Below are 22,631 nucleotides of genomic sequence, written 5' to 3' on the forward strand. Positions count from 1 at the left end.
GCAGAGAGGATTCCATCTTCATACAAAATTGCCATTTCAAACGGACGTTGAACCGGCTAGTTAGTCTTATTTAGATAAACCTTACGAAACCTGTGGAAATAAGACAGGGCTTTGCTAAATGCGCTAGTTAGTTCATGTCATTTTGAAATGTTCACAGTCATGCTGACAGTTTAACTGTAAGTAAATTGTAAGCTTGCGCCATTCTCGCTTCTTCTCACATCTGAAGTCTCAACAGGACAAGAAGGAATGTTTGGACAGGTAAAACAAGTGTGGTTATCTAACAGCACACACACACTATCTGCATAGATTAAGTGTGTTCAGTTAAGTGTGTGCTGAGTTTTAAAGCTATTGTTAGGGATACTTAAGTTGGCTAGAATTAACATGATAAATCATCACTAATAACAGCAATAAACACTCTGGGGTAAAAAATAAATAAATAATTGTCAATAATTTTGTTCATTTAATACCACAGGCAAAACCCCTAAACGCAAACATGGGTGGGTCGGCACAATGCTTCCACACACCCCATGATACCATTAGTTCATGAGCATTGGACTTTGCTCGTTGCTGTCAATTATATTTGGGCCCTCTCTCTGTATACTATAACATATTTTCACAATCAAGTCAATTCACATGATTAAGACTTGCCCAAAAATTTTCCCTTCTCTTCTTGTTCCTGGCAAATAATGGCTAACCGCAAAATGATGACATCTAAAGCCAGATTTATAAAATGTACAACATTTAATTACTGTGAAAAGGAAATAAAGTTGACATATGGGATTATAACAGCATCACTGCTGTCATCTATGAGACCATCTGAGAGTTCACTCTGGCAAAAAGCAAAAAACAAAACAGCCAAAGATCAGTGCAAAGGCTGGAGGACTGATTGACACAATCCAGCAGCATGATGTTCAGTTTAGCATTAAGGTGGTGGCGAGGGGCCACCGTGGTCCTTGGCAGACGTCTACATGTCCTCCACACTCCATTTGTAAGCCATGTCTTGCACTGCTTTTTTATCAGAAATTCTGGTGTAGCGCTTCTGCTCAAAACCGTTGGACCTTCAAGGGAGAATAACAATTAGCTCCACACACAGTACTTCACATAGTCTGTATATAGTTTTAGTGTGCAAATATACACGTTTGCAAAGGCACTGCCTATACCTGTCGACCCCATCCCAGCGGTAGCCGGGTATAAGGTTAAACCGGTTTGGAGGCGGGGGTGGTCCTCTGTAGCGTGGTTTCTCTGAAAAACACAAGGTACAGGCAAAGTGTTGTAGGTGTTGGTGGCCCCCAGTTTCACAAATATACAAATAGCATACATCACATGTTGAGAGTATTTGTGTAACCTTTCGGTCGACTGACCATTAATCGCTTTGAAAATACAAAATATGTAAATATCGCATTCAAATAAATGCAATAAGTCACATGGAACTATAAGTAGCAGTTTTGTATACCGAGCCAATTTGCATTTCCATTTCCGGCCAAACATGCCGGGTCCGCCTCCAAACGCACCAAGTGATGTTGATGTTTGTGTTTGGCTCAGTCATTACTCTGCGCTTACCATAGTGTGTCTGAAGTCTGAATAATAGTCTGAATAGTACTCAGTAGTCTGAAGTCTGTATAGTACCTATGGCAACGACAGTAAATGGTGAACTGCCCAATTGATATTTCTACCACAGTGAAAATGTTTAGGCAGACGTTCTTCGAATACCGCAGTAAAGAAATTCCTATCCCACTGCAGCCCTATGAAGTACAACAAGTGAAGCCCTTCAGATTAGGCCACATCACTTGTGAAATAAGCCAAGTGAGACTAAGTGTAACAGACCTTTAATGCCTTTCAGTCTGGAGTCCTTGGCTTTTTTCTTGCGCATTAGGGCAGCCATGGGGTCCCCATCTCTCTCCTTCTCCCTCAGCATTTGGTCCAGATCCTTATCATCAATGTGACGGGCCAGGGGCTTCTGGGACTCCGTGAAGGCATCCTCCGTATTCTGCTGCTGCATCTGGCCTTGAGCCAACCTATGAAATAGATTAGTGTGGACCATGAAACATCACTGAAGCTCACATTTGTACATTTGTTCTTTTCTTATAAGGCCCTCAGAATTCTGCCACGGCCTCCTTTTGAAGCCTTCCCCTTCATACCCCAGTGACAACATGCCATGATGACAGAGTGACTTCCAGTATTGGCTTAAACTACAGCAACATAATAATGCACTACATTGTTCTTAAAAAAACATTGAGGAACTCTCTGGTGTGAGGAAATGTCAGTTGCATAGGTTCTTTATGAATGGCCACTTAAGCCAACACAAGCCAACACAATAATCCTATCCGAGAGACTAGAATGCAGACTCACCCTCTTCCCCACTGAGCATATTTCTCATCTTTCTCCGCCTTCTCGCCATCCTGCCTGCTCTTCTCCTGCCGCTCAGCATCGAGGTCACGCTTTCTCCCCGTCTTGTCTCGGAACACAGTCTGCGCATTACGGGACTCCTCTGAATAAGGAACAATGAAGAATACATATGTGACTCCCAAAAATACAGACGTGACCGATGACATGAAGGCAAATGTTAAAAACTGGGACCTTCAAGAGGTTTGTTGTGCTTTTCCTTCCGTCGATTCTCTTCCTGCTCCTTCCTAAGAATGTCCACGGACACAAGACCTGCAGCTCCCCCAGACAGCATCCGTGGAGCCTACATGCCATAAACAGGTAAATTAAACGACATCCACACTATTCAAAATCTTCTGCAATCTTATTCAACTTATTACACTTTGTTCACAATACTGGTCATTTTTTGTGAAGAGCTGGCCTATGATTGGACCGTACCTGTGAGCCGGGGCGGCGAGGAGGGGAGAGGTCCGGGTCAGAACCTCCTCCACCACGGGCCCGTCTCCTCGGAGGGGACAGGTCAGAGTCGGATCCCCTGCCACCTTGCCTCTTCTTTCGCGGAGGTGAAAGATCAGAGTCTGAGCCCCTGCCTTTCGGTCCCTTTCTGCGGGGGGGTGATAGATCAGGGTCTGAGGGATGTCCCTTCTGCTGATCTCTAGTGGTGCCTTTGGATGTCTTTGAGTCTGTCAACAAGCAAAACAGGTTTGAAACTAAATTAGCCTAAAATAGTCACGCATGTCAGTGAAAGCCACCAGTGTGATTCAAAGCAAAGTAATTTCTGCATAGGTGGATATTCCATAACCATCAAGTGGCTAAAGGCCCTACAGCTATCCACAAGGCAGAGAGCGAAAGGTCAGTGGATCACAGTCACCCCACTGAGGGCAGAGTGGGCGGTCTGCTGGCCTTTTGCTTTTGAGCCTTTGCTCATCGGTTTTCAGGAGGTCCACTGGTGAGTTACAGACAAATGGGCCACCCTTTGGACACGTGCTTTTAATTTTTTTTTATACTTTATACTTCTAATCAAAAATCCACCGGTGGACCAATATATGCTTGCCATCTGGGACAATTCACAAAACTATTTCAATTTGACATATTTTAACTTTGTGCAATGCAAAAGCAATAAAATATATTTGAACAAACATATGCACCTTTGCTGTTTCTGTTAGTACTCCTAGAGGAGGGATTCTTTGAACTCTTCCTTGAAGGTGAAGGTGAGGAAGAGTCATGCCGTCTGACATTTGATCTTGGTGGTGAAACGTCTGGTGAATCATGGCGTGCTCTTCGCTGTGGTAAAAGATCTGGGGAGTCATGGCGACTTTTTCTCTGTGGCGACAGGTCTGGGGAATCATTGCGTGCCTGTCTACGTGGTGAGAGTTCTGGAGAGTCATGACGTTCTCTTCTCAGTATGGAGTCTTCAGGAGAATCATGTCGTAGTGGACGATTCCCTGAGCCTGCTTGCTTTTTGGCTGTTTCGAAACTGTGAAAAATGTCAGTGACAATCAAGTAAGCAACTCCCGCCAACAACGAAAACATAACTAACAAGTTCAGGAATTTTGTTAAATTCAAAGTACCTGGTTACTGAGTCTTGACTTTCCTGAGACTGGTCAAACGGAGCTAAAAGATGTGAGATATATAAAGATAGCTTCACAGTTGTGCAAATAGTAGAAACTGCTTGACATTCATCAGTATTACTTTACAGTAGGGCACAGCCTGCATCTGTCTCACCTGCATCTGTCTCACCCGAATCATCTCCCATCACTCTCCATTTGCTGCTCGCCCTGAAACATTCTAGTTGCTTAACTTCTTCTGGACGCTCATCTATGAATTCAGCAACCTAAGAGAAATGTTTCAGCAATTTGTGGGGGACAACAAAAAACTAACAAAAACAAAATGCAAGATATTTCCAATATCGACCTACTGACGCGTAGCTACAAGTGAATCAATGTTATACTAGCAAACTATGCCGCTACTCAGTGAACATAACCCTTTCCACCCACGAACGGAACACAACTTTACAGAAAGTAAAGTGGAGGTGTAATCAACTACGATATAATTACCACAGGGGCTTCGTCTTCTTCATCGTTCTCCTTTTCCTCATTGTCGTCAACCAACTGCCTCCAGTCTACATCGTCATCCACAATTTTCATCCTACAGACATGCCAGGTAATCAGTACATTTTGCTGCTGCTATACAACAACTAAAATATAATAACTTAAGACTTGCTGTAGAATAACAATCAGTAAGTAAGAACGATAACTCAGCGAGACTGCAAACGCAGCTAACTAAAAGAATAGCATGAATGCTAATGCTTTCGATAACAGTTGCTAGTGAAACAAGCAACGCCAACTGAATGTGTTTGTCTTTTCCGCACCCTGTTCCAAGCTGTTGAGTTCTTTTCTTTTTGATCCTCTTTTCTTTAGATTTCTTGGAATCTCCATTTCCTGACAAATAACGTTTCAGATAGTCCGCTTTTGATAGAGCGTTGCCTTTACTATTGCCTGTGGCGGTGGCCATTTTCCCTAAAGCATAATCAAAATACGTCACTGTACGGAAAGCCTTGTGGGACAAACAGGAACAACGCAGGCGCACAGCAGGGGAGCTCGTGCATGACATTTATGACACGCTAGCAGCAGAGGCAGACACACATGCGGACGTTAAGCACATAAGCAGAAGTTACGAACATACTTTTAACCTAAAAAGACCGTTGAGTACCTAGTATACATATTTAAAAAAGCAGTGCAACAGCCAGGTGAAACGAGGCAGTGCAGAAGCCAAAAGTAGCCTGGAAAGGACGATGAACTAAAATCTAGAGACACTGGTAAACAACGCAAAGCTCACAAGAAAGTGTACAACATCACCAGCACGACAGGTAAAGACAACACACAAGGCTCCAGTAGCAACAACAATGCTATACAGCCACAGGTATGAATTAGAGTAGTGGTGTCAAGATATCAGCTGTGATCGATTCTGGGGCTGTGTTCATTATTACCTGTCCTCAGTACACTAAGACCAAGCCATCAGCTCATTCCAGCCAACATGAAAATGTGACCGTATGGCTTCGCCAACCCCTTACCAATAGCAGGAGCATTCACATGCAACACAGAGATGAAAAAGGAGATGACTACAAGCAACTTCTATGTGATGAAGGGTGATGGCTGCTCTCTGCTAGGCTACAAGACCGCTAAGGAGCTGGGTCACATGATCAACTGTGTGTCCTCTTCAAGTAAACAAATGTCAGCGGATGAGTTAGTAGACAGTCACCCAGACCTGTTCCACGGCATGGGCAAGAAAAAAAAACGTTCAAGTCAAACTTCACATTAACACAGACATCCACCCCATCTGTTTGCCTCACAGGCGAGTTCCATTTCACATCCGACAAAAAGTCGCTGAAGAGGCTAGAGGGCGATGACATAATTGAGATGGCGACAGGCCCCACGCCATAGGTCTCCCCCATCGTGACCCCTCCAAAGCCAAAATATCCAGATAAGGTCAGGATTTGCGTTGACATGCAACAATCTAACACCGCCATCCAATGGGAATGCCACATCACCCACACTATGGATGATGTCATACATGAACTAACCACAGTATTCTCCAAACTCAACCTGACGTTTGGATATCACCAGCTGGAGCTACAGCCTGAAAGCAGGTACATCTTTCACCTTGTACTTGGGTTTGAGGCTTTACAAGTGTTTAAACTTTGGGATATCCTCTGCAGCGTAAGTGTTCCAGAGGCTTCCGGAGCTTGCTTGGGATGGCCAATTACTGCGCCCACTTTATGAAAGAGCTAACCAGGAAGAACACAGTATGGCACTGGGGGCCAGAACAAGCCAATGCGCTACAGGCACTTAAAGATAACCTGACCAGCAACACAGTCATGTGATACTTCGACCCAGGTAAAAAGAGACAGACCTTGTGATGGGTGCCAGCCCAGTTTGCCATTCTCTACCAAAAGAACAAAGAAGGGGAGATGTGCACCATAGCATACACCAATCGTGCACTTAGTGATGTAGAAAGAAGTTACTCACAAACCGAACAATAAGCACTGGTCATTGTGTGTAGTTGTGAACACTTCCACTTCCGCCTCTACGGCAACTCTTTCACTCTCATTACAGACCGCAAAGCACTCAAGGCGATCTGGAACAACCCCTGTTCAAAACCACACGCTAAGATCGAGAGATGGGGACTGAGTACAGGAAGGGAGCTGAAAACCTAACCGGCTACTTATCTCGTCACCCAGATCTGACGCAGACAAGTGAAAACACAAGACTGGTGAAGATAGTAGAGGAGTATGTTTACTTTGTGGCACAACACGCCACACCCAAAGCAATGACTCTAGCATAGATACAAGAGGAAACACTCAAAGACCCAATCCTGTAGAAGGTCAGTACCCACATCGGAGACAATACATGGAGCAACACCACAGACGACACATGCTGATGCACTGAAGAAATACAAACAGATTAGTAGTGAGCTGACCTTATCCATCTAGGTTTCTAGCTGACCATCTAGGTTTCTATCACCGGAAAAAAACAACCCTCTGGGCCCAAGCAAATGCAGCAGAAGAACACTTCATGTGCAAGCTAGGAAAAGCCATCCACGTAGCAAAGACAGAGAGCATCCCCTTGGAAACAGCATCAACACGTTTCCCTGTGAGTATTGGTCTACACCACACAGCACCACCGAATCATCACCTGCAGAACTGATGTTCCAGTGCAAAATCTAGAAGATTCTCAATACTCCCCTCAACTATTGAAAGCAAAATGAATATCAAGATCAGAGAGCGAGACCATGCAAAAGCAAACATGAAGATTAACTCAGACACACCAAAGGACCCACGGTATCCTTCCAGAGGGAATCGGCAGCGCCCATCATACCTCAACGACTATGAGTCACTCTACCCATCCTTAACACTGTTTACACTGAGTAAATTGATAAGACTAGTTGAATGTCTGAAAATGACTGTTGCGTCTTCAAAACTGTTTATTTTGAGTCGTATACCAATGAATGTATTTGAATGACCTTTCCAAACTGCTTATATAACACACCAATGAATGCATTTTACTGTGCTATCATCAAGACTGCTTGCACTAAATGCACCACTGAATCGGTTTGACCGACTGTGAACATTCCTACTCAAGACTAAAACAGTGATATTTGAATTGCACATTTACATTCAGAAGGAAGTGTGTGTATCATTGAGTTATGCTTGATGCAACTTTGTACAATAGAAAGCCAGCAAATCAGTTATGGATAATGTAAGTTCATGTATAGTTAGCTCTCTCTCCGTCTCTATAGCCTCTGCTGTTCTGATAGGCAGGTCTGTATTCTATTATCTCTCCATCTCTATTGCCTCGGGTGTTCTGATAGGCAGGTCTGTATTCTTTTCTCTCCATCTCTATTGCTTCTGCTGTTCTGATAGGCAGGCATGTTGTCCACTATCTCTCTCTCTGTCTGTTGTGTCTGCTCTGCTGATAGGCAGGCCTGTGTTCCACCCTCTGTTTTTTGCTTTGGCTGTAGTGATAGACAGTCTGTTCCTGTCTACTTCTTCTCTGGCCATAGGCAGGCCTGTCTTCTGCTGTCTTTGTCTTTCCTTCCCCTCTGCTGTATGGATGGGTAGGCCTGTTTTCCACTCTCTAACTACTCTGCTGTGTTGATGCGTTGTTGTCACTTGATCAACCATTTTGACCTCTCCCCGTCCTTTTCTTTCCCCTGCCTCTTTTTCCTCTCCTGGTCTTTGTTTTTAATTCTCTGCTGTGCCCTGTATCTTTTCATAATAGAAATTGTGGTGTAAAACGACAGTATTTCTCTGAACCTACTTCTCTGTATATGAGATTTTTCTTCATGACATATCTGCAAATGAGTGGCACCATGTCCTCTCCTTACCCTTTGAAGGTTCCTGGTCCTTCTGGTTGGTTTTCTCTGCTGCTACTGCCACATTCAAAGCCACTTGAACCTACTTCTCTGTATATGAGATTTTCCTTTCCTGAAATGCTCTGCTCATACTCACTTGAAAAAGCATCAATCTGATGACAAATACTGTGAATCACTATCTTTCTCTCTGTCCTTCTCTCTTTCCAGATCTATAGTTTCAAACAAGCATGGTATTTTATTACAAGCAATCTAAAAGCAAAAGAAGCAAAACATATCTGCAAATGAGTGACATCACGTCCTCTACTTACCCTGTGAGGGTTCCTGTTTCTTCTGGTTGGTTTTCTCTGCTGCTACTGCCACAAAGCCACTTTTTTGTTCTTTTTCTCCACCTCCTTTCTAGTGGTGCTTTGGGAACTCACTGTCACACGTTCACTATTTGTATTCTGGGCCGTTGCTTGCTCTGTTTGAATGCAATATTGCCAATGAAAATGTACACTTATTTTGTACTCAAGTATGAACATAGGGATTTATGAAAGTGCTTTGTCAACAGCTGTAAGGGATGGCACAGCTGAAATGAGCTCTGCTCATACTCACCTGAAAAAGCACCAATCTGATGATGAATACTTTTAAGCACAGCCTTTATGGCTTCCTTATCCTTCTCTCTTTCCAGATCTATTGGTAATGTTATTATTGGAAATGCACAGATCTTTTATGTTGAAGTATGAAAGTGGTTCATCAGCATCAGTAAGGGATGGCACAGCCACATCCACATATATACTTGAAGTAGCATCGACCTGAACAAGAATGCTGTTAAGCACAGCCTTTATGTCCTGCTCTATTTCCTTCTCTTTGTCCTGCTCTGTTTCCAGATCTGTAGTATGAAGTCAGCAAGGTGGTTCATTGCAAGCACTACTGGCAAGCTTGTTAAAATATTTTCATATTTTTTGGCCTGATGCTCACTTTCAGTCCTGTAGTCCACCTCTCTTTCCAGATCTATAGCGTTAAATAAGCATGGTATTTTATTACAAGCAATACTGGAACGCTCAATGAAATGTATACATCCTTTGCCATTATACCCACTATGAGTCCTGTAGTCCATCTGGTCCAAAATATCGTTCAGCACTGCCGTGACCTCAGTGGTAACCTCCTCATTACGTCCTTCCTGCGTTCTTGTTGGATCTAAAGGTCAACATATGAAAGAGGGACAATATGGGATTGGTTACATCTAGGAGTATGTGTTCGGCCAAACAATACTGGAAAACAACAAACCAGTCCTTCTGGTTGGTTTTCTCTGCTGCTACTGCCACATCCGAAGCCACTTGTTTGTTCTTTTTCTCCACCTCCTTTCTAGTGGTGCTTTGGGAACTCACTGTCACACGTTCACTATTTGTATTCTGAACCGCAGCTTTATCTTTTTGGATGTAATATTGTCATTTGACATGTACCCTTAATTTGTACTCAAGTAAGAACAAAGATTTATGAAAGTGGTTTGTCAACAGCAGTAAGAGATGGCACCGCTGAAATGAGCTCTGCTTATACTCACTTGAAAAATTATCAATCTGATGACGAATACTTTTAAGCACAGCCTCTATGACTTCCTTATCCTTCTCTCTTTCCAGATCTATAGCGTTAAATAAGCATGGTATTTTATTACAAGCAATACTGGAACGCTCAATGAAATGTATACATCCTTTGTCATTATACACTCTGGCCCAAAATATCGTTCAGCACTGCCGTGACCTCAGTGGTAACCTCCTCTTTATCTCCTTCCTGCTTTCTTGTTGGATCTAAAGGTCAACATATGAAAGAGGGATCAATATGGGATTGGTCAAATATAGGAGTATGCGTACTGGAAAACATTCAAATGTGGGAGTATCTGTTTTGAGCTTATACTCACTTGCAGAAGTTTTTACCTCATCCCGAAGGTCATTCAGCAGGGCCTTGTCTGGTAAACTTTCCTGCTCTGTTTTCTGATCTACAGCACAGATTTTCATGGAGGATTATTCAGATAATACTAGAAAATGGCCTCCAAATATGGGAATATATGCCTAGGGTTTATACTCACCTGCAGAAGTATCCACCTCAACTGGAAGGTCATTCAGCAGGGCCTGGACTTCAGTGGTCTGCTGGTCTGTTCTGGCATGCTCTGTTTTCTGATCTAACAAATCATCCAGACGTCCATCTTTGCCGTCTTTCTTTCCCTTCTCAGTGTCATTGCCGTTGCTCTTTACCCCTGGGTTCACTTCCATTGCCATAGGGACCTTGGTGGCCCCAGTAGACACTTCTGGTTCCTTTAGTACCATCCCCAGGTCAACTCTCCTGAGTTCCTTTATGAGAAGTTTTCTGAGCTCCCTCTCCAGCTTTTTCTTGCTTTTCCGTTTACATATATTATAGTTATTTAGAAAAGCAGTGCACTAGATTATGCATGCTGCAAATAATTGTGTGTTTGCTGATGTTTGTACACTTGGTAACTACCCTAGCGTACTCACTACCTGGCTAAGCATAAGACTGTTTTACCTAAGCCATCAAGTACATGTATTTGATTTGTTTTGTTCACTGAACGTGACTCTTGGGACATCTTTTCATTATTATTTGGTAGTTGGCTTCGTCACACCATACAATGGTTATTGTTAGTAATGCTTCCCAGAGACATAGGGTCTTGCATGCATTACTAACCATTTCCCTCTTCTAACTTGGCATCGTAATCACAGAGATTACACATACATTGGCCTTGACGTACACACACACACACACACACACACACACACACACACACACACACGTATGTTCACTAATGTGTACACACATGCACGTGGGACTACGGGGACCGATCAAAGGAACACACGCATACATTCTTTCTGGTGCGCACCCAGCGCAAAAGCTTGCGCGCACACACACACACCCTCTCTTTCACACACACACACAGTCCCCTTTACCCATTAGTTACATATCATGTGTTTTATTTCTGATCATTTTGTGAATAAATGCTTTGATTATATACGCTGGTCTATTTAATGTTGCACAATAATGGATGCTGCCAACCTCTTCTATTCAGAACTCCTAAGACTTTTAACCTTTACTCACTATTAATAAGGTAACTTTGGTTGTAGTTATTCATTTAATTATTAATCAATGGCTGTTACCCATTGTACCTACACTGATTGACTGAAACTCAAAGTGCAGCTGATTCAAAGCTGCACTTCATCAAGGCTAGGTAGATGAGTGCTCAGGCAGCCTGACACTAGCCTGGACGATCTTCTTGAACACTGGAGATCATCAGAACTGTCCGAGCAACAAGCAGCGGGCATGGAACGGGGTGTAGCTGCTTCAGTGAATGCGGAGCATCAGAAGCATGCGGCACCGTGACCATGTGAATGCACACAAATGGCACAAATGAAATGTGTCCACAGACATAGGCTATACAGTATGATCATTTATTTATTGACCCTTAAGAACACAAAGTTGCAGAAACAATACTGCCTCAATAGGCTATTGGCCTAAGCAATAGTGGCCACTAGCCAGTATAGGCCTACTTAAACTGAACTTTTCCACTGAATCTTTAAATAGTAAGATTAAAACAGTAGAAATGTAAAAATGTTGTGAAAATCTTTCTGTGCCATTTAGTCCAGTGCTTCTGTGGCTTTCAGTGGTTCTTGAATGTCTTTAATGTGTGCCTTTTCAATGTTTGTCCATATACTAAAGCAATAATGATAAAAAAAAAAAATACATTTTCTTTATATGGCCACATATTAAAATAAGAAAAGACACTTTTCAGTCCTTCTTTTGTGGTTGGGCATATTTTTCTGAAGATTTAATCTTTTCCAACAGTCGACGATTACTCATCAAGTAGGCATGAAAGTCCTTGCAGGTCATGTGTTTGAAATTGTACTGGGTGCACATAATCCCCTTCAGTGAATCAACAGACAAGCAATTCCTCTCCTTGGTCCATTGGGCTTGCATCAGTGAAAACATTCGCTCGACATTTGCATTGTTAGCAGGTATGGCAAAAATAAACTGTGCCATCTTAAGCAGCTCTGAATGAAAATCATCACTTTTGGATCTTTCAAAGAATTTGGTCCACCTCTGGTGAGCTTGTAGATCACTGAAATCTCCATCACTGTTACTCTTCTCAATGAATTTCTTTAGATTGGTGACCTGATCAAAGCACTTTACATCATCAATTTCCACCCCCTTTTCAGCTAGGTGCCTGATACAGCCCTCTACATCATTCCAGTGAGGCATCTCACTCAGATCCATCCACATGAAAGTGGAGAACTCCTCCATGGGCGCCATCCATCTCTCCAGATAACCAAGACACACACTATACAGGCCCTGTACTTCAGCACTGAAATGGTCACACCTTTGACCAAATCCATCCTTCTGCTTTTGTGCCAGCATACCCTTGACTTTAAGAGGCATGAAGTTGTTTATCTTGCGTTCATGAAGCATGGTGTGGACCTTGTCTAGAATCTTCTTTACTTCCACAACTGAATTGTTCTCCCTCTCCATCTCCCGAATGTGCGACTGAAATACACACCTGAGTGAAAGCATTTGGCAGAGGTAAATCTCACTGAACTCATCTTCAAAAAACTTCCTGATCAGCATGGGTGGATTTTCCTGTGACAAAAAGAAAGCTTTCAAAGCTGGATACATCTGTAGCAATCTCTCAATTCCTGGGAATATTGACAGCCATCGTGTCTTGCTGTGAGAGAGGAGAGATCTGTATTCAACATCAGCAAACTCACAGTACTCCTTCAGACTCTCTGTGCACACAGTGTGGATGTGGAAGTGTTGATACATTTTGAAGATGATGTTCTCAATGTCAACATCCAGTGTGTCTGCTCCTTGGTGAACACAATTGTTCAGTATGTGTGCTGGACTGCCCACGCCAATAAGAGACTTTTTCTGTAAGGACTTTTTTAAGTTTGCAAAAACATTCCTCCCTTCCTCATGACGCCGGATTCCCCCAACGTTTGTATTGCAGTTGTCACCTGTAAATGCAATACATTTCGAAACTATCCCTTTCTTTTCCAGTGTTTCTTTGATGTATTGTGTAATAGTGTCAGCTGATTCATTTGGGGTGCTTTTCATTTCCAGTAATTTACTTTGCAGACCACCATTCTTCCAATCAAAATACTGAATGAGCAGAGGGAATATTTTCACAGCTCCACGATTGCTGCCATCAGTAGACACGCCACAGTATGGAATTTCTTCAAGTGCTTCCAGAGCAACTTCAACAGAATGTGGGGCTATCACGGCATTAACAATTGCTTCTGTCTTAGTGTGAGCACTTTGAGCCGTCACCGAATCTGTGAAAACCTTTCTCAGTAAACCAGATGTGCAGTCCATTGATCTGTAGCTGTTGTGATGCGTTATTGAATGAAAAGCAAGGGTACCCTCTGCAGCCGTAGTAGTGTCCGTTTTACTCACAAAATAATCTGCCACTTCACTCGATGAGCTCTCTCCCCTTGCTGCAGCCATAGTAGTAGTTTCTGTTTCACTCACAAAATACTCTGTCACTTCACACTTCACTCCCCTTGCTGCATCCATAGTAGTAGTGTCTGTTTCACTCACATAATACTCTGTCACTTCACACTTCACTCCCCTTGCTGCATCCATAGTAGCAGTGTCTGTTTTAATCACAAAATACTCTGCCACTTTACTCGATGAGCTCTCTCCACTTGCTGCAGTTTTATGTTTTGCAGAATTCACGTGAGCTTCCAGATCGCTGGCACCTTTATTTGCCACTGACACGTAAGTGCCTGCTCTGCATGTCATGCACTCAGCTTCCCATGCATCACGGCCGAGGCGACAACATGGGTATTTTTCTTTTAGTTTGTCCGTGAATTTACATTTACGTTTCGGCATGGCTGCAGATGCCGGGCGCCAGGTGCTGTTGTAAACAAAGGAATAGTGGAGACGGCACGGTGCTCAGTGTTGCCAGATTGGAAATGTCGAAATATCGTACCAAAGGCTCAAAATGATCGTATTTGGAGGATAATTATCATACCTGGCAACACTGGTGCTGTTTGAAGAGAGAAGGTGGTGGGGATGGCGTAATAACTACTTTGTCCCGGACGATTTTGGAATCCCTGCCGGACGCATTTTTTAGGTCTCAAAAACAGGACATATCCGGGCAAAGCGGACGTCCGGTCACCCTAATGTTTACGACAGCAGTGCGACAGTGACGGTGTCGGTAGCGTGGCTGCAAGACACACATGGGGCGGAACATAGACATAGTATACAGCAGTGGTTCCCAAACTTTTTACAGTCCCGTACCCCTCCAGACATTTAATATCCAGCTGTCTGTTGAATAGGGGGGCGTGGCCGGAGCGGAGTTCAGCACAGACGTGACATTTTCTCAGTGGTTTTGTTTTCTAATTAATGCTTGTTCATCGTTGCAATCGTCTGTGTTGAATAGGGGGGCGTGGCCGGAGCGGAGTTCAGCACAGACGTGACATTTTCTCAGTGGTTTTGTTTTCTAATTAATGCTTGTTCATCGTTGCAATCGTTGTTGTGTTTATTAGAAATAAATACAGCCTTGCCAGACAAAATACAGGGGAATTTGGGCGATTTTGATGCACAAAATGATGTTTCCGTCTGAAAGTTGCAATTCTGTTTCAAACGGTACATTTTGCGGATTCCGTCCGTTTTCTGTTATCGCGGAAATTTTCTCCCCGCGTACCCCCTGAACCACTTCGCGTACCCCTGGGGGTACGCGTACCCCAGTTTGGGAACCGATGGTATACAGTATACTATGTCTATGGGGCGGAACCCAGGAAGTTGAGGAACGATAAAGCTGTGTGTTGTCGGTAGGAAAACTGTATGATCAGGGAAAGTGTATTAAAACCGGATGTCGTCACTTTAAGCCGGTCTCTGGTTGGATAAAGCTTTTCAGCAGAAATGGACAAGGACCTTTGATTTATTCTGTAGGAACCATGCCGATGCCTGACTTTTAATATTGTGTGACGTTGTTGAAGTTCAAGTTCAACATTAATAGCGATTGAATTACTCTTGTGTCGTGTAATCGCTAGCGGTAAATAAACGTTAATAACTTGAATGACTGATTAAGGATATATGTTACACATCACAAACACATGTAATCGATGGGTTTTGGGGGAAATGAGGTAATTGGTTAGCTTAAATTGCAGTATCTTAGGCGAGCTAATTGACCTGGCTAGCTATAGCGGAATTAACAGTGCTAGCTTTGTGTTTGGTCATATAGCTTCGTAAAAGTTCGGTTAACAAGTCACTTGTGTGTTTAGTTGTATGACTTCGTAAAAGTTCGGTTAACAAGTCAATTGAGCATTAAGCCACCTGACTATAATGGGTCTATTCATATTAGCATGCTAACGTTAGACTTATTAGCAGCGAGGCTAGCTAGCTACTATGTGTTCCAATGGATTGTTGGTCTAAGCGTTAGCTTCAGTTAAGTCCTACAATAGGACAATACTCTGCAACATTCGTGTACCACATGGACAACTAACCGAGTCAATGTAGACATAGGTTAACAAGTCACTTGTGTGTTTAGTTGTATGACTTCGTAAAAGTTCGGTTAACAAGTCAATTGAGCATTAAGCCACCTGACTATAATGGGTCTATTCATATTAGCATGCTAACGTTAGACTTATTAGCAGCGAGGCTAGCTAGCTACTATGTGTTCCAATGGATTGTTGGTCTAAGCGTTAGCTTCAGTTAAGACCTACGTGTACCACATGAACAACTAAACGAGTCAATGTAGACATATAAAAAGTTGTGTAGATAGCTTTATTCACATAAGCCGTATAACTTCACAAAAATAATAATAATTTAAAGAAAACCGATCGTTTGCATGCCAGGCGATCAACACAACTTCTCAACTAAAAAGTAAAGGTCCTTGTCCATTTCTGCTGAAAAGCTTTATCCAACCAGAGACCGGCTTAAAGTGACGACATCCGGTTTTAATACACTTTCCCTGATCATACAGTTTTCCTACCGACAGTGTTTGTCATCTCTCTGAGTACTTTCAGTAAACGTCATCACTTGCTCAACAACCGTGTCCGCCTTGTTTGTCAAGTAAAAGAATATTACAATCACCTAACGTTAAAAGCTGGTTCTAACGATATTCCTGTTGACTGTTAACTTAGCTAACTAATCAACTCTCCTCAATGATGCTAGCTGACGTTACTTAGCTAGCTAGCATAGCTCACTCAAAATTGTCCACAATGTTACCTAACAAGCTATAACGTTGCTGGTTACGTTTACATTTCTCGCTAGTGTAGAGCATTATTTCTGTTGCCATGCAAGCACTGGCATTTCCTTTAAACATATTGTTTTCCTTTGCAGCCTTACTGCAATACTTTTACCAGAGTATGGCGAGTTGCTCCTATTACAGCAGTTAACCTCAAACCAGGCAAACAACTAAAACTATTTGGGAACACTGAGAACGAGGACACTGATTAAATGTATTTCCAGAATTCCCTTACTGTATACTATTATTAACAAGAAAGATACACAGATTCAAAGTAATAGGCAATAGACTTTGATATATGTATTTGCTCATACATTTTATTTCATAATTGTTATAGGAGGGATGGCAGAGCTAAAATAATAAATCAAAGAGAAATCAATCTGATGATGAATACTGTTAAGCACAGCCTTTATGGCTTCCTTACACTTCTCTCTGCCCTTCTCTCTTTCCAGATCTATAGTGTAAAATAAGCATAGTAGTTGATTACAAGCAATACTGGAAAGCTCAATGAAATGTGTACATCCTTTGTCATTATACTCACTTTGAGTCCTGTAGTCCACCTGGTCCAAAATATTGTTCAGGACAGCCGTCACCTCAGTGGTAACCTCCTCTTTTCCTCCTTGCTGCGTTATTGTTGGATCTAAAGGTCAACATACGAAAGAGGGATCAATATGGGATTGGTTGAATGTAAGAGAATGTGTTTGGCCCTTATACTTTATACATTATACCTCATACTTGACTCACTTAGAGCTGAGTCCACCTGATCCAGAGCGTCCTGAAGCACAGCGTTTATGACCACAGTCCCATTCTTGTTCTTTCCTTTCAGCTCAGTTTTCCGATCTACAGCACAGAGATATCCCAGGCAGTTTATTCAAGCAATACTGGAAAACATATTCAAATGTTGTAGTGTCTGTTTTAAGATCATATTCACTGGCAGAAGTGTCCACCTCATTCAGAAGGTCAATCAGCAGGGCCTGGACTTCAAGTGACCCCTGGTCTGGTACACTTTCCTGCTCTGTTTTCTGATCTACAGCACAGATATTCATGGAGAATTATTCAGATAATACTAGAAAAGGGCATTCAAATATGAGAATATATGCTTAGAGCTTATACTCACCTGCAGATTTATCCACCTCCTTCAGCAGGGCCTGGACTTCAGTTGTCTGCTGGTCTGTTCTGGCATGCTCTGTTCTAACAAATCATCCAGATGAACATCTTTGCCTTCTTTCTTTCCCTCCTCAGTGTCATTGCCGTTGATCTTTACTACTGTGTACACTTCCGTTGCCATAGGGACCTTGGTAGCCCCAGTAGACACTTCTGGTTCCTTTAGGTCAACTCTCCTGAGTTCCTTTATGAGGAGTTTTCTGAGCTCCCTCTTCAGCTTTTTCTTGCTTTTTTGTTTTTTGCCGTCATCACTGAGTGGAACTCCCAAAACGTCCAGTTCTCTTTGCAAGTCTTCAACTTTGTATTTCTGGAGGGCACGTCGTCTCGATTCATCAATATCATTTTCCTGCTTGGCTGCTCTGCAGCAGCACAAGCACATCAAAAATGCCAAAAATCCCATTAGCTCATGAGCACATCAAATATCAACCACTTTCTAGGCTGACTCAGTACAGTGATGTAGAATTCCAACATGGAGTTAGGCATTGAGGTTCTGGGACATCATCATGTTTTGAAGTTCTATGCATGGTTACTGTTAGCAGGTGAATGCATCATTCCAACATTGATGAAGATTTTACAGATGGGATTAGGTTACTGCTAATTTTGAAAAATATTGTTCCGCTCAAACCTTTGGTGTATCTTCACAGGATGGAGCAGCAAAAGTCACATGCATGGCATGGGCCCCCAACAGTGCAAGGTTTGCTGTATGCACTGTGGATAGAGTGGTTCTGTTATATGACGAACAAGGAGAGAGAAGAGACAAGTTCTCCACTAAAGCTGCAGACCCAAAGGTTCGTCAGTCAGCAGGGTCCCTTATTCTGTCTGTTTTCAAGTGTCTAATCTTTAACTCCATTGGATGCGAGATGATACTTAATTGTCAAATCAATGTATTCCTGAATTGTTCATCAGAATGATACCCTTGTATGTTGGATGTATCATTAAAAACCTGTGACCAGATTTGCTCATATGGTCTAGCCTGAATCAAGTAGGAAAGCGCTTGAATCCACTTAATTTAATCTTGCAGTATGGGAAGAAAAGTTATACCGTCAAGGCCTTGGCATTTTTACCAGATTCCACTAAAATTGCCATTGCACAGACCGATGACATCATCTATGTGTATAAAATTGGAGAGGAATGGTGAGTATCGCTCCCTTATTGCTTGTTACTTCCTAGAATATGTTGAAATAATGCAAAAGATATTACAAACAGCACTTTTTGCAATACTTTTGCAATACCTTTTCTTTCTAGGGGTGACAAAAAAGTAATTTCCAACAAGTTCGTGCAGACGGTATGTATCTGCTAAAATGATGCTTATGTTCAAGATGATTTGTAAATCTCACTTTAGTTTACTCAAGCATTTTTTACCACACAGAAAGCATACATTTATGGGCACCATGATGCATGTAAACACAAATAAAAACCATGATGCAACCCTTCAGAATGATTAGTAGCCTGTACATTATATTATTTTTGTTGATGACTGTTTTGTGTTGCAGAGTGCCCTTACCTGTTTGATTTGGCCGGCAGATCATGCTATTGTTTTTGGATTGGCAGAAGGAAAGGTAGTGTACATGTCTCTGAAGTTCAGACACTCATACTGTCTCTGTGTCGTATTTTTACACTGTGTATTTAACACTGCACTGCACAACATGTCTCTGCCTTGGCCCCCCCGCAGGTCCGGATAGCCAATACCAAAACTAACAAGTCGTCCACAGTCTATGCCACAGAGTCCTACGTCGTTTCATTGACATCAAAGTATGTTTGCATTTATATGCGAAATGTTATTCTACCCTATTGACGCCTCTAAACACAGGTGTCAATAGAGAGTGCGCCTTTTCACAACGTCCCTCCTCTTTCAGTGTGTCTGCGAAAGGATTCATGTCGGGCCATGCAGACGGGACAGTGGTGCGCTACTTCTTTGATGACGAAGGCTCAGGAGAGTCTCAGGTATTGTTTTTTTTTGGCATACACTTCTTACAGGAGACTTTCTCCTTGTCTGGTGAAACCCTGGGGTGCAAGCTCTCCCGAACTATTGGTTCACGTCCCAGGGGTTGCAAATGTGTCTGCCTTTGCTCCTCTGTAAATCTCAGGATGGGCCTGACATTGGCCACTCTCCAGGCCATCTCTTCTGTATGTGGAATAATGTTTTAAGGTTTATGGACCAAGTTAATGCAATAGGCACCGTAGCGGAAGCCTAGAATAGGCTTCACGTTGCCTTAGATCGTTAAACTGAAGACATGTGAAGAGAGGAATGCATCGTGTGGTAGGACAACAAAGCATTCTCTTCTTCTCTGCACTCACTAGGGCAAGATCTTCACACACCCCTGCCCTCCGTAATGCTCTTGCCTGGGGCGCCAACAGCATCATTGCAGGGGGATGCGATAAAAAGATTGTGGCCTACGGGAAGGAGGGCCACGTCCTGCAGACGTTTGACTACAGCAGAGACTGCTCAGAGAAGGAGTTCACTGTGGCTGCAACAGGCCCCAGTGGTCAGTCTGTTGTTTTGGGAAGCTATGACAGGTGAGCATCCACAGGCTGGCCTCACAGTTATGCCTGAGGAGATGGTACACTTTGAGTATCAGTCTTCAAGGATTCAAAGATGCTAGTTCCAGTTTTAAAGAAAGGCTATGAGTTTTGGTAGAAGACTTACACTCTAGCTTCAGACTGAAGAGAGATTTTGGCTTCACCACCAAATGTTGTTGATAACTGTCAGTTACTGTGGTTTCCCATGTGTACACCTGTGTTGTGTTTCTTGTCAGATTAAGGGTTTTTAACTGGAGCCCTCGTCGGGGCACTTGGGATGAAGCTTCCCCCAAAGAGATCCTCAACCTGTACACCATCACAGCCCTGGCCTGGAAGAAAGACGGGTCCCGCCCCTGTGTTGAAATGGTTTTGAAAATGGTAGCCTTATTCCAGAAAGTGATGGTACTTATTAAATGTGTGCTATTCTTTGGACCTTTAGACCTTTAGAACTGCTTAGAGAAAAAGTCCTGTGCTTTAGATGTCTGTTAGGTACGACACACAACATTTATTGTGAGTTCTGATAAAAAAATATGTATTCATGATACATGGCTATAGTCAGTTTTAGGTCAGTTTCAAACTGAGAATAACTAAACAGTGCTTGCATTTTTATACCTCTGTCAGAAAACGTTTTATTCCGAAGTAATATGTAAACATATTTCACAACAAGTATTATTTCATATTTACTGAATGGAATAGAGAATGTGCACATCATAGGAAGAAAGACAAAAGGATTAAAGGCTTATTGATAGGTAAGGGGAACAGCTTCTTGTATCAGCTATGTTTATGGCAAACATGCTTGTCCATAAATGGGCAAATCGCATCCTTACATTCCCAGCACTTTTCTACAGTGTGGTTTAACTGTGGCTGATTCCCACAGAACTTACATTTGGTAACTTTCTGCATATCTTGGCCCCCTTCAAGTTTCTTTTGTTCTTGCTTAATAAGCTTCTCAAGAGACCCCTTTGTGGCTGAGTCTGTACAGTGCGCTATGCCTACTACAGTGAGCCGCTTGGGATCCCAAACACAGTCCTCCTCTAAACCAGCATGTGCAGGCAGCCAGGCTGTGTCATATCCTTGCTGATGCCAGGTGGTCTGCAGGTGTTGGCTTTGGATGTCAATCTTCTTCACCTTCCCCACTCTCACGCGGAGCTTCAGGACCACTCTGTCGTTGGCCGAGCAGAATCCTGGGTAACCCATAGCTTTATTGATGTCTCTGCTGCAGTAGACTCCAGCACCCAGTGTCCCTCCAGCAGAGGGCCTGAACCCAGATGATATGATGGTAGTGGCGGTGGTCTTGTGTGTACCATGGTACATAGTGTAGCCATGGTTTGCCTTTGGTGCCTGGCCAGGTTTCAGGTGCTTTGATTTGTCACAGAGTGCTTCCCATCCGCTGAATTTGATAGACATTGTAATGCCTAGTTGAAGAAAGGGATTGCATCATAATGGGTGTGGTTTTAACCAAGAAATACATTTTATTCAATTTATGCTGTTTATTAATGCAGCCATGCACTTTATTATAATTAAAACTCACTAACCTATTTAGAAATCACTTATTTTCATTTGTTAAACATTAACCCTTGCATGACCATATCCAATGTAATCACTATACTATATCTTTTTTCACTCTTTATCAGCCGGAATGAAACCCTTAACTGTCATTATCAATTAGTTCCCATTACTATGATATGGTGGTGGACTGAAATCTAGAACAGTCTCCTGGCCTGACAGGCCAGTGAAGTCAAATCAACTTGACTAATTTCCACACTTCTGCTGTCCTTATACTACTTTTATGGTTGATACCGTTTTTATCCAATGTGGTTTTGTGAAAAGTAGCTGTTCAACCAACTCGAAATTTCCTATAGCAATGATACTGATTGAAAAAGAGCAGGTTTTTTTTTACATAAATACGTGACCTACCTTCTGAAGTTTCCCCTGCTGCAGTCCGGCTTAAAGTTTCACTTTCATTTTTTTGTTCCGCCTCCCTCCCTCATTGGAGGATCTCCAGAGCAGTCATCACAACAGCAGGTTTTTGTCCTATAAGAACTTTTACTTTCATTTCTCAAGGATAATTCACAACAAGCTTTCATGAGTATTCTGTTTTGCATCACAGAATTTCAGCATGAATGTATATATGTGTGTTGCTTCTACCATTCTGATATAGTATTGTTATTATATCCTATAGCATGAATTACACTGTAATTTCAATTAATTCATTTCTATGGGACAGGAAAGTTTAAACAAATATTTTACTAATACATTTATGACACATTTGAATACGTTTCTGAAGCACCTGAATGACTTCCTACTGTTGTGCAATAGCCATGTTTGTATGAGAAATGTATGATATAGCTGACCAGCCCACAGCTGTGAATGTGTCAGTAATTTGACACGCAGAGTAAGAACCATCAGGGTCATTACATTTACTGACTACTGAGAAAACAAATAACCAGAAACATGTAGG

At 42.4% G+C, this 22,631-nt stretch overlaps 3 protein-coding genes and 1 long non-coding RNA gene across 5 annotated transcripts; 1 reads left to right on the top strand and 3 right to left on the bottom strand.

The window, feature by feature from the left end:
* Positions 1–437: 437 nt before the first annotated feature.
* Positions 438–5,952, bottom strand: bud13 (BUD13 homolog). Its single transcript, XM_012821951.3, has 11 exons — positions 4,754–5,952; positions 4,440–4,530; positions 4,108–4,216; positions 3,954–3,996; positions 3,531–3,859; positions 2,821–3,065; positions 2,578–2,686; positions 2,350–2,488; positions 1,825–2,015; positions 1,161–1,242; positions 438–1,058 (listed from the first exon to the last, which is right to left on the bottom strand). Exons 1-11 carry the CDS (start codon positions 4,993–4,995, stop codon positions 965–967), a joined length of 1,674 nt encoding a protein of 557 aa, XP_012677405.2. The 5' UTR covers positions 4,996–5,952; the 3' UTR covers positions 438–964.
* A 750-nt stretch (positions 5,953–6,702) lies between these two features.
* Positions 6,703–20,522, top strand: LOC105895288 (intraflagellar transport protein 172 homolog). Its single transcript, XM_031571500.2, has 9 exons — positions 6,703–7,034; positions 18,295–18,438; positions 18,672–18,784; positions 18,896–18,935; positions 19,144–19,209; positions 19,323–19,402; positions 19,507–19,594; positions 19,952–20,167; positions 20,407–20,522. The coding sequence occupies exons 1-8, from the start codon at positions 6,957–6,959 to the stop codon at positions 19,982–19,984; spliced, it is 642 nt and encodes a 213-aa protein (XP_031427360.1). The 5' UTR covers positions 6,703–6,956; the 3' UTR covers positions 19,985–20,167; positions 20,407–20,522.
* On the bottom strand, positions 8,119–9,937 carry LOC122133072. 2 transcript variants are annotated; one of them, XR_006152522.1, is made up of 3 exons: positions 9,800–9,937; positions 9,337–9,435; positions 8,119–9,249 (listed from the first exon to the last, which is right to left on the bottom strand). It is a non-coding gene; the product is annotated as an uncharacterized LOC122133072 (long non-coding RNA). The 2 variants fall into 2 exon arrangements; XR_006152521.1 differs by lacking the exon at positions 9,800–9,937 and having other exon boundaries at positions 9,337–9,537.
* A 366-nt stretch (positions 20,523–20,888) lies between the features above and the next one.
* Positions 20,889–22,458, bottom strand: LOC105895289 (gig2-like protein DreN). Its single transcript, XM_012821909.3, has 2 exons — positions 22,088–22,458; positions 20,889–21,585 (listed from the first exon to the last, which is right to left on the bottom strand). Exon 2 carries the CDS (start codon positions 21,575–21,577, stop codon positions 20,942–20,944), a length of 636 nt encoding a protein of 211 aa, XP_012677363.2. The 5' UTR covers positions 21,578–21,585; positions 22,088–22,458; the 3' UTR covers positions 20,889–20,941.
* Between the last annotated feature and the right edge of the window lie 173 nt (positions 22,459–22,631).

This window comes from Clupea harengus, chromosome 8, assembly GCF_900700415.2.
Source record: "Clupea harengus chromosome 8, Ch_v2.0.2, whole genome shotgun sequence".
NCBI lineage: Eukaryota > Metazoa > Chordata > Actinopteri > Clupeiformes > Clupeidae > Clupea > Clupea harengus.